The following is a 12,253-nucleotide window of genomic DNA, read 5'->3' on the forward strand; positions in this document are numbered from 1 at the left end:
ACAATGCAGGTCATTGTAGTCTACCACAATAAGGAGAGTACTGGAGAGTAAAGGTTAAAACCAGGTTTAAAACTTACTGCAAGTTCAGTGGAGCAGTATTTGTTTGACAATAGCAGAGTCAGTCACCTGTTCTCAGCTCAGCCCAAACTACATCTCACTCACAAAACTAAGAAAAAAGGACCAGATTTATTCGTGTTTATGTTCATTTGTACAATTTCTAAACATCCTATGCCTATCTTGTCTGGTGGGTACAGAGCCACAAGCATGAAAGCTGTTTTGAAGTCCTGATATTTCTAGATAGACCTAAGTTATCTAAGTAAATAAGTCGTGTTTATTGGGCACCTTTATCCATAGCTCAACATCAAAGTTGCTTTCAGCTAACTCTCCATTTCATTCTGGTAGCTATGAAACCCATCACTATGGCAACGTGGACCACTGCTGACATTGTAGCAATGCAAGGTTTTGATGAGTGCTCAGAGTTCTGCTCAGCATTGAGCTGAGAGAGACAGGTAGGAGGAAAGGGTTGCTATTAAAGAGAAGACAGAGTAGAGAGATGATTCAGCTGGTCACCTGCCATGGCATCTACCTCAGACAACAGAATATCAGCAGCAGAATGTGTTTTAGTTGGGTTGGCGTAGGAGTCAAAGGCTCCACATACTAAAGTGAGCGAGCTGTGGTTGTCTAATTTTCCTGGATAAATAAAAACATTACTTTGCTTTGGTTTGTTGGATAAATATCTAGCAAATGCAGCTTTTTCAGTCCTTGCACTCTTTGAATTCTGCACTTGAAATGTGCTTTTTGCACTTTTCAGTTTGATCTAAAATAAATCAAATTCTTCTTTTTTCAAGGGAACCTCTTTTTACTTCGTAACATAACAAAGCGGCACTGCCTTACAGCAAAGTGGTGGTAATCCCAACTGTGTATGCGAGTCTGTATGGGCATTTCTAGTGCGCTGGTCCAGATGTCCCTACAATCACAGATACTTTTCTCTCTGGCTATCCTCACATAAGATTTAGGACACATACAGCCCTCGGTTCTTCTCGAATCATTTCAGACAACCAAGATTTATCCCCCAATCCTCCAGGTGAAGCTAAGAGGTGATGTCATTTTTCACCTTGGCAGTGTCATTATTCTTGTGGTTAGCGGCACTCTGCTCTGGTTAGGTGGCCGATCAGAGCCTAGTGGGAGTGTCTGCGCTCTCCAGTCCCAGAGTGTGAATTTTCCTCTTCCACCCGTGCTGCCAAGACACCTCGCTCTGACAGTGATGAATGAGATGGCCAGCTCTCCTCTTCTCAGAGCAGGGATACAGATTGATCTCTCGTGTTTTCTAAAACAAGCCCTAAAGACTGACTTGCACCGTTGACAGCAGAAGGGGCAAAATACAAGAAGCACTTGAGCACGAGCGGTGGAGGGGTGCATTGGCTCCAATGAGAGAGGGGCATTTATCATAGTGATAAGGTTAGATTTTTGCCTTTAGTAAGCATTGAGGTTGTAATGGCTTGTAGTGCATCATGGCCTATTGCTCATCTCCGCCTGAAGTTTGCTCTCTGGTGTTTCACCATTAGGCCCAGCAGATTCTGCCTGCCAAAACACATTCTGTGCTGGGAAAATCAGTCCTAAAACAATTACATTGAAAGGCTGTTTTACGGAATCAATACTGCACAGACTTTCTCATTAAATCTACGAGTATATAGAGCAAGGCTGGGAAGTAGTGATGGGTAAAATAATGGTAAGGTGATTCTTAATGATGATGGAGGGTAATGAATATGGTCAGAGTGTGACCCTGGCAGCTGTCCCACTATTTGCTTTTAAGTGTGTGCTCACACTGTCGGTCCATTAGCAGCTGTTGTCTCCTTCATGTGTTATTTCCATGGATGAAGCATGTAAAGCAGTCTCTGCCACTGATCACATGTATTTCCCTTTAATGTTTGCAACAGAGACACTGCAGGTCTTAGACTGATTGCGTTACTTGAAATATTAGCTCTGGTGTTCTAATGTTCTTTGAACACAAAATCAGCGAAAAACAAATGCTTTAAATGTATTTCTGTCTATTTGAGTTTCACATTTTTCAGCTTAGCAAAACTTCTAGATTATAAGCTTGAATGATCAATTTGCAGTAGCAGTGTTAAAAACAGGGATTTAAATCCTAGGAACATTAATTTTATTGTTCTTATTTAAACACGTTTATTAATTTGCCTAACAGAGACTTGACTTATGACTGCTGATGAATGTATGTCTGTTTCTACGTTAAAGTCTAAATTCTTTACATGTATATCTGTGAGCTGCAGATTGTTTGACAAATAAAAAAAGTATTAAAACTCTCAGTAACAATTAGCATTTTCTCACTCTCTATCCACTTTTTCAGGCACGATGGAACTGATTCACCTGCAGATGCCGGTGATGTTATAGTTGTGCTGAACAGTTTCCATAGTAAGATCATCAAAGTCAGGGTGAGTGTGTTTCCTGTTGGATGTGCTACTGTAAATGTCACACTGAAAATGCTTTTCTTCAGTTTTCTATGATATACGGATCACAAATGAATGGTGTGAAGACAACTTAACACAATCCAAGCTAAAATACACTGGACAAAAGTCTTGAGCCACCTCTTACTTCTTTATATTTTGCTTCCAATGAGTCAGACTTTTAAATGGTCTAAGCAGGGTGCTCTTAAAAAAAGTTGAGGAAACTTGACAATTGAATTAAAAAGAAAAAGTGACAGGATCACAGAGATGCATCTGGTCCCATAATCATAATAACAGTTTGCCTCAAGGCACTGTTGTTGTACCGTCTGGTTTTGGTCCACCACGCAGTACCATCTGGAAAGAATATGATTGGCAACAGCTTCATTTCTCAGCATGACAATGAGCAACAAACACACTGCCAATGAAGTAAAAACATACCTGGGCAAAACACAGTGGAACACTATCAGTCATGGATTGGCCTCCTGACAGCCCTGAGTCTTATTGAAGCAGTGTGGGATCATCTTCAGAGAGAATGGAAAATAAAAAGACAGCCAACATACAAAGAAGAGCTTTTAATTTCCTTCAAAGAGCTTGGAGAACTATTCCTGAAGACTACTTAAAGAAATTACAAGAAAGCTTGCCTGAGAGAGTTCCCGCTGTGTTGAAGAATAAAGGTGGTCATGCCAAATATTGACTTTCAAGCCTGTTAAAATTGTACAAATATTTCCAATGTATGTATGCACATTTTTTAAGTCCCTGCAGCTATTTCTCATTTTTCTCACCAAATATAAAGAAATTAGAGCTGGAAGTTTTCTAAGATGTGCCTAGGATTGACTGATTACAAATTAATGGTGTCAAAACAATTTTACATAACCCATGCTAAAATATTTTCCAGTATTGTTTTATTTTCTGTGTATTTTATATTTATAGGTGCAGAAAAAGGCAGACAAGCTTGGCGAAGATCTTTTAAGTGAAGCTAGTGAAAGCAAAGGCATATGGGAATCCATAGCAAGGTGCGTAATCTCTTCAAATACAGCTTATATTTGGTTGGCTTTAGGTTTAAAGCCCTTCTCCAGCTGACAGGCAGTAACAGCTGTGAGCTCATTGATGGATTGATAGATGTGCTGATGCGCCTTCCATTTGTCAATTATACATTGCGGTTTCAGGAGATCTTACTCCTCCCCTGGATCCAGACTGCAATATTATGCTGTAAGATCTAGTCTTGCAAAAAATATGTGCTTCTGTAGGTATGTGTGTGCATTTGTGTGTTTTCCTCCCAAATCCTTCCTAACTGTGTGATCCTGTCTCCTCACTTAATGCTTGCTGTGTGAAGTGTTTGGAGCACATTTGAGAAAAGGTAGGCAGTTTTGCTGCAAACCATTTAACACCTAATACCTCTCGTCATACTCATTAGCATGCAGTGTTTATTGGTCGCTTTTAGTGCTCTCATAAGTATTGTAATGAATGGGAATCAGTCGTGATATTCTATTCTAATGGTAATAGTGTAGAAAGGATTTTTTTCTTCTTTTTTTTTGCATTTGTTTATTCATGTGATGATTTTTTTTTCTACGATTTCAGCAAGTCGTGAGGTAATTTGCAGCCTGTATTCATGCGTAAGGTCAACTTTTTTTTTATTGTGTTCACTTGCATATATCTGCACACACACAGCATTAAGCTGTATTGTTCAGAATCAGAAATAATAGTCATAAACAGTGCTACGGGATTCATCACAAATCCTGTTTTGCTGACATAAGTAACATAAAGTAGGAGTGTTTAGCTTGATTTTTTTCCCCTTGTTCTGGGAATATGTATGTCACCTGTCTGCTGGAACAGAGCAGAAGAGCAGTACCCAGTGCTTTCATATTTCATGTTGGATGGTATTTCACTATGTTTAGCCTACTTCAGCCTCTGATTGAAGCACTGGAGAAGATGTTATATGGGGACTGAAGTTCAGCTGGTGCACTTTAAGCAGGTGGTTAAACCCTGACAGAGTTTGGTAGAAAGAAACAGCTTGTCTGATGTCATCGTTTGTGATCTTTTGTTATTGAGTTTTTGTGCTCTAGCATCAGACTAAATGAGACTCATTAATGATTTATCTTGTGATGACCTTATACCTGCTGCTATACTTAAAAAATAGAGTGAATTAATGAGTGGAGAAGCTCTCCTACTGAAAGACAATAGGAGTGAGGGGAAGTTTTTTCAGCTTAGTTGCTTAAGTGGACTTCTTCGCCACAGTGCTGGATCTGTTATGCCTGGAACCTCACATTCAGTAGTGTGCTGTATTTGCTATTGGATTGTATAGTGCTTATCAGGTCTAGATATTATTTGTGGGCCCTATATCCTGGGGTGTTTTTGTATTATGAAGTGTAGCTAAATGTTACCATAAAAAAGTACTTGCAGTCAGAGTTATAACTGAAGTACCAATAAATGATCTAGCATGTCCTTGATGTGCTGGCAGAGGTGCTTGGAGAAGGATCACTGCTGCTAAATAATGAAGCAAATTGAACTGGATGGATTCTTAAGACCATTTCTAACTTAGTTGCATTTATTATCTCATGATAGGCTTATATTTAAATAATGACAATACCCATGCCATTAAAATGTTACATAAAATGCTTAATAAGATGGTTGCTAGGGGGGGAAATCTCCCTTAAGTGGCTGTAATGTATATATCTAAAATTAAAATTCAGTTGCATTTGTAGACGAGAGTGTTTTCTTTCCTCCTTTCAAAACTAGGACAGGCAAGTCTCGAGTCTGTTAGAAGCCTGTTGTCCATAAGAGAGGATATCTCTTCTCATTAACATCCTGCAGAGCAAAGAGTAGAAAAAACAACTGTCTGAAACTGAGGATTAAGAGCCAGCGTGAAGCCTCAAGTTTTGGCTCACATGAATTAATTGTACACATACTGAAGTGGTCATTTGACACTTTTAAACATGTTTAATGTGAATTTCCACCATTATAACAATAAACAGTCGAGTCCTTTACTATTTGGATAGTAACACTATTTTTTTCTTTTGTAATCTTGCCTCATACGTCACCATTATAAAATAAAGATGTGACTGAAGTGCAGTTCTTCTATATTCATTCAAGAGGTATGGGAAAAATCTTGCATTAACTGTTTAAAAATTAAAGCTTTTTTATGCATAGTACTTCATTTTGGAGGGCAATCGACTTAGGAGCAGTTAAACTGTCAAGTGAGGCCATTTATCACAATATTCAAAACTTAATTTAAAATCTGGAGTTGATTCAAAGTGTTGAGCTTGTATTTATTAGCTATTCAGTAGAACTCTTGATAGAAAGTCCAGAGAGAAAAGTATCTTCACAACATCTAACCAAATCAAGTAGTAGAATCAAGAGACACCTTCATGAATGCAAATACAGAGGCCTGACAAGAAGGTTGTAAACCACTGGCTGTGCTAAAGAGCAGGAAGGCCAGATGAAGGAAACAGAACAGTACGGAGAAGGAGGAAAGCAGCATGCCAAACACCAGATACCACATTATCTGTCAAACATGGTGGAGGCAATGCTTTGGCATAAGTATGTGTGGCTGCCAGTGGAATAGAGTCACTAGTGTTTATGCATGATGATAGAATTCTAAAGTGTACAGACTCTACTCTCTGCTTGGATTCAGCAAATTGCTGCAAAACTTATCACTCATTGCTTTGTAGTAGGGCTGCACGATTTTGCATAAAATGAGAATCACGATTTTTTGGCTTAGAATTGAGATCACGATTCTCTCACGATTTTCTTTTCCAATATAAATATTTATTGCACTTATTAACTGCACATCAACTTCGTAACAGTTGAAACTGAACATAAAAACAACAAATGTCTCACGTTTTGTTGTTGCTGCAAAATGTTGTACTGCTTGAAATTCCGTCTCCACCGTTGCTCGACACTGCGTGTATCGAGCAGGTAGTGCAACAATAGAAAAATAGTTGCGGGACGGCACTGTGTAGTGTTTGTCTAGGGTGTTGATCATTTTTCTAAATCCCTCGTTTTGCACAGTGTTGATGGGAGCCATATCTTTGGTCAGGTGATAAGTGATAGCCTCCGTAATTTCTTTGTGCCTGCGGGAGTTCGACGTCTATAGGGAAGCGCTGTATAAGGTTCCCGTTATTGATGTTTGGGTGGTTGACCGGGACGGATTTTCTCCTGTCACTTTCTCGTCATCCCTGACGTGCTCTCCGTTGTTTTTTCCCTGCTAATTTTAGCATCACATGGCACAGCTTCTGTATCACGTGGTATAAGGCTCCGCCCTTTTCATTTGTTGAGCAGGAAGAGTGAGCGCTTGTTTTCATGCAGATTACGTCCCGGATCAAAATGCGGTACAATCGTCGTCGTCGTCTTTTTTTTTCTTTTTTTCTTTTTTAAATCGTTGTCATTTGGAAATGAGATCGCACATAAGTATGAATCGAGATCGCGATTTTCTAACGATTAATCATGCAGCCCTACTTTGTAGTATAAATTGGTAATGACTGTTATCACCACAAAAGCAACCCAAGAATTTCTTAAGGCAAAGAAATTGGATATTCTTTAATGGCCAGGTCAGTCACCTGTCTCAGCCCAGTGGAACAGCTTTTCAGTTACTGAAGTCAGACCCACAAACAAGAAGCAGCTGAGGACAGCTATTTGATAGCTCAGATATTACAAAGTTAAAATCCCAAGATTTCATCAAAGACGTTGTAGTTTGTGATTTTACCAAAAGATAGTTGATTTAATGGTAACGGTGACCTTAAAGCATGACCTCATTTATATCCTTAAAATAGTTCAAGAGATTCATTGTAAAAAGCTGAAGACGATGTATTTTCCCAATCTCCCAAAGAAACAGTGAGATGCACTCATGTCAGCAAGCATCACTAAGTCTAACATTGCTTTAGAGCAACAACAGGACTGATTCCAAATGCCCCCCCCCCCACACACACACACACACACACACACACATTTTTGCGTATTTTCTTTGTTTCGTTTTGAGTTTGTCATTTAGCTGCCTCTGCCCTTTGTCTCTAGCATGGAAAAAATTAAGTAATTGTTTCTACCCAGCCTGAGGAACTTAGCAGTGTTTGTTATGCTGCACTTAGAAATACCAAGCATGTGGACCACATGGGGTGTGAGAGAGAGCAGCGCTGATGTTACCTGAGGGAGATGTTCAGGTTTTAGGTGAAGGGTGCTGTAAAAAGCACATTTGTGTCATTGTTTTTCTAAACTGATTCTAGATAGCCGGAATAGAAAGTGTTTTCCGTGTATTTATTTGCTGAAATCCTTGTTATTAGGTTATCTTATATTGCTCTGTATATACTGAGATTGAGTAAGGCAAATGTATTGATTCTCCATAATGGAGAAACTGAATGTTATTTTTAACCTGTCATGGTGTGTTGCGCGTGTATATAGGTGTATTAGTAGTTACAATGGGGGCAATGAATGACTCGGTAAATGTCAAAACACCCTGTTCAATCTAAATAGGCAGAGGGCAAACAGAAGTAGAGCTTTGTCCAGTTGGTGTTGTCCACAGCTCAGGATTTATACAGAGCTCTGTGGACCCTTCCAGAGATCCAGATTATCTTGGGTGAGTCAGCCAAACAGGTTCTCACCTGACCCTCCAAAGCTGCTTATCTTGGGAACCCTGTTGTTGTGCTGGAGGCCCTTCATAATGCCTGGCTTAGTCATGGCAGGCAGTCGGCTTCCCCAGATCCCACCGATGTGTGGTGACTACCCAGAAGCCAACTGTTCAACTATCAAGAGTCATACTTTATCTTGAAGAGGACTGCAGGCACATTATTTTCAGAACTACAGATTTAAAATAAGTAAATAAAGGGCCATCGCTGAGTTTGTGTTTTGTGGGTATATCTTTCTTATCGGTAAGATGTGCCTGAAAGAGTTGGTTTTAGAGGACATGCAGGGACAAACTGTATTCTCCCTCCCCTCCCTTCACACCTCCCTCTCACTCACTGGTGTCTTCCTGAAGCCTGGGGGCTGAGGTTGTGGTTGTGATTGAGTGTGGGAGAGACACTCCTTCCCTCATCAGCAGTCTATTACAGACAAGGACACAGTTTGACTGCAGACTCATCTACCCTCCAGCACAAGTCCTGATTTCTGTCCGCTAAATGTGCCTTGCATCATGAACCACTGCTCTTTAGTAGCGGTTAGGGTATGTTGATGCATTCCCAAGTGTGGAGAGTGTCCTTACTTTGGATTTTTCCTGCATTTGTGCCCTTATCTCAGCATATAAATATTTTAGCTCGTCGATTTTTATCTGTTCTTTTACATTTAAGTTAATTAAAAAGCTAACATTTGTCTGAAAGGTAATGTGCTGACTTGCTTGGCATTATCTTCATACGTGTGTTCCACATTACTCTACAAAATCACTCCAATCTTCTGTCTTCACGTTTGAAAAGCTACTAGTCTTTTTTTCTAAAACACTGTTGATTTATTTTTTTAATTAATTAAATTATATAACCTTTATTTATACAGGTAGTCTCAGTTTCTCATTTACAAGAGAGACCTGTGTCCAACAAACAATACAGTTTTTTTTTCATCTGCTATGCAACTAATAGAGTACTCATTCCCATACTAGGCTGATTCAGTTCAATTTCCATTTCTTAAAAAAATAAAAATATTTAAGTCATTTAAATCATTCAGTTGTAATCATGGTATTCCTTCAGGGCCATTCTTCCTGTGTACCCTCATCCAGCCACACAGGGTAGTAGGGCAACGGCCATGTGGATAATTCTTTAAAAAGGGGTCTGATATAATTGCACCTGAACCATCCCAGTTTTAATTATGAAATGAATCTGTAGAAAGCAACAGCATAAAGGTTTAAATAAACTGTGAGGATCATAATTTCAATCAAATCTGGAAGCAATGGAAACATGTTTACAAAAAAATAATTAAAAGAGCTACTATAGATAAGTCTGCATGTTTCTTTGGAAGTCTCTCCTCAGGAAAAGCTGCCACAGACTTTCCACATGAAGAAGACTGTTGCTTTTAAAGGAGATAATGGACACTGATGTGATTGGCTTGATTTTTATCCAAGCCCTAACACAATTAACTATAATGTATGATAATTCATTTTTGCATTACAACCCATTTTCTTTTGAAGTGTCTCAAACGCCACACTGTGTCAAAATTGCACCAGTGAATTGTAATAGTGCACTTACACTTTACAGCTTGAATCATAAAAATGGTGCCAGAAGTATTTGTGTCATCCCTGCCAAAGTCATCAATCCTATGACACGATGCTCTCATTTAAAGCAGGTCATCTATGCATAAATCTTAAGTGATTTGCTTTTCAAATGAATCGTTCACTTTGTATCATGGACTCTGTTAATGTTGTGGGGATGGAAACATGAAGAGCTGAATAATGTTTGCTGGGTCTGTTCTAAAACTTTATTTCAGCCCTCTCGTTGGGAGCCAGCAGGAGCTGAAAATCATATCAAATGTGTTGATTTCCACAGCATTTCCATCCCCATTATTATCATTTTATTTGAATAAATCATCTCGGCGTGTTGCATCGCGTTGCATGGTTTGTTTGAAAGTGTTTTCTGATGGCTGTTACAGCTGCTGTTACCTCTGGCAGTACAAAAGCATGGTGGCTGTTGGCTTAGTTTTGATTTATTGTCACTCTATGAAAAACACGCATCCAATCCAAACACAACTGACTCGTGTATTATGGTCTCATTTACAGCATCACAGGTGGTGGCTCAAAGAAGGATGACGGAGAGAAGAAAAAAGACGACGTTCTGAACATTTTTTCTGTGGCCTCGGGCCATCTGTATGAGCGTTTTCTGAGGTGGGTCAGTTTTACTTTCCAAACACGCACTTCCTTTTCAAGCGCTACACATTGTGTTCCTCTTATCCCTGATCCTCAAACTTAACCTTTTCCCATTCTGTCTCCAATTCAGAATAATGATGCTGTCTGTGCTTCGGCATACACAAACACCTGTCAAATTCTGGTTTCTCAAGAATTACCTATCTCCTTCTTTCAAAGTAAATCTTTACTACATCACATAAATATTTCGCTAGGCAAACCCAGCTTTTGTATTTCATTAATTTGACCTCTGGACTTCATTTTTGCTGTGGTCAGGACACCATCTCTCACATGGCAGAGTCATACGGCTTTCAGTATGAGTTAGTGCAGTACAAGTGGCCCCGTTGGCTCCACCAGCAGACTGAGAAGCAGAGGATTATCTGGGGATATAAGATCCTCTTCCTGGATGTTCTATTCCCTTTAGCTGTGGACAAGATCATCTTTGTGGATGCCGACCAGGTAAAGATCAAACAGAAATGACGTAGGAAACCGCTATATTGGAGTGTGCAACTGAAAGCAAGACTTTTTGAAGTGTCATCTGTTCTTTGGCTGCTTACCAAAGTCTGTCTTTGCTGCGTGTTGCAGATAGTTCGAGCTGATTTGAAAGAGTTGAGGGATTTAGACTTGGAGGGTGCTCCTTATGGCTACACACCATTTTGTGATAGCCGCAGAGAGATGGAAGGGTATCGTTTCTGGAAAACTGGATATTGGGCGTCACATCTGGGACACAGGAAGTACCACATCAGGTAAACTTCTACTAATCATTTGATCTCTGATGTTTTACATTTTGCTGAGAAAATCAGCAACTGCCCTGAATGTTTGCCACTTGCGAATGTCTCTCACTGTAAAATGATGGACTTTAAAATTGTTTGATAATGGCCTTATAACCCTTCCCAGATTGATGGACAGCAACAATTGCTTCTCTAAGATCACTGATGATGTCTTTTCCTCCACTGCATTTTGTTAATTCCTATGCACACTGTTTCCACAATTGGCTTAGTGTTTTTGCTAAATAAATAATGCAATGGATTAATATGGTGTCATACACCTCAGAACTGAACATTTAACTTCTAGTGAGAAGCCGTTTACATAGGTGGGCTTAGAGTTAAGTGCTTTATTTTTGTATACAGTCATGGCACATATAAAATCATAAATCACTGTCATGAATACAATGTTCTGCTCCTTGCTAGGCTTGTGGTATTGAATTCTCCTTCTGTCAGTGTGATGGCTAATCAGACAGCGAGGCAGCCAGTGGATGAACAGAGAGCAGAACGTTTCACTTCACCACCGACTGATAGTGTCGGAACAAGAAAAGTCAGAAAACCACAGCGACTTGATTGGATACCAGCATGGTGCTAAGCTCCAAAGAGCAGGACAAAAGCATCAAAGATGAGAGATGATCAGTGAGACCAGGAAAAACACGAGGCATTGAATATCCTCTGGGAGACTTAAATCTAATAAGTGTTAAGTGAAACTACATATTCTGCACCTCTGGGTTTATTAATATAGTGTGTCAGGTACAATAATGTGAATGCGGCTGGGGTATTTATCTTCATTTACTTTTTTTTTTTTTCATTCCGGTGGGATTTCCCCTTTCAGGAAATGGATTTCTAACACCTGCTTTCCATGTCTCCTCTCTCTCTCTCCGCTCATATTTCTTCCAGCGCCTTATATGTAGTCGATTTGAAGAAGTTCCGTAAAATTGCAGCCGGGGACAGATTACGAGGCCAGTACCAAGCCTTGAGCCAAGACCCAAACAGTCTGTCTAACCTGGACCAGGTATATAACTCAGGCATAGTGCTGTTGGATTACGTGTTGCAGAGTTTGCTCTTTCAAGACTTAATTCGTTTTGTGATATTTGTAGGACCTTCCTAACAACATGATTCACCAGGTAGCCATCAAGTCTCTTCCTCAGGAGTGGCTGTGGTGTGAGACATGGTGTGATGATACCTCTAAAACCACTGCTAAGACTATAGACCTGGTG

At 39.7% G+C, this 12,253-nt stretch overlaps 1 protein-coding gene across 6 annotated transcripts in view; it reads left to right on the forward strand.

The window, feature by feature from the left end:
- Positions 1–12,253, forward strand: part of uggt2 (UDP-glucose glycoprotein glucosyltransferase 2) — a 51,853-nt gene that overhangs the window by 35,574 nt on the left and 4,026 nt on the right. For 4 of the 6 annotated variants that reach the window (XM_080903609.1, XM_080903612.1, XM_080903611.1 and 1 more), the window contains exons 31-39: positions 2,366–2,450; positions 3,393–3,475; positions 3,629–3,709; positions 10,147–10,251; positions 10,364–10,448; positions 10,546–10,728; positions 10,855–11,015; positions 11,934–12,048; positions 12,134–12,250. In XM_080903609.1, coding sequence (XP_080759735.1) covers positions 2,366–2,450; positions 3,393–3,475; positions 3,629–3,709; positions 10,147–10,251; positions 10,364–10,448; positions 10,546–10,728; positions 10,855–11,015; positions 11,934–12,048; positions 12,134–12,250 — 1,015 coding nt within the window. The remainder of the gene's footprint in view (positions 1–2,365; positions 2,451–3,392; positions 3,476–3,628; positions 3,710–10,146; positions 10,252–10,363; positions 10,449–10,545; positions 10,729–10,854; positions 11,016–11,933; positions 12,049–12,133; positions 12,251–12,253) is intronic. The other 2 variants (XM_080903613.1, XM_080903614.1) reach the window with 1 other exon arrangement.

Source organism: Rhamphochromis sp. 'chilingali' (assembly GCF_963969265.1).
Source record: "Rhamphochromis sp. 'chilingali' genome assembly, chromosome: 14".
Classification (NCBI taxonomy): domain Eukaryota; kingdom Metazoa; phylum Chordata; class Actinopteri; order Cichliformes; family Cichlidae; genus Rhamphochromis; species Rhamphochromis sp. 'chilingali'.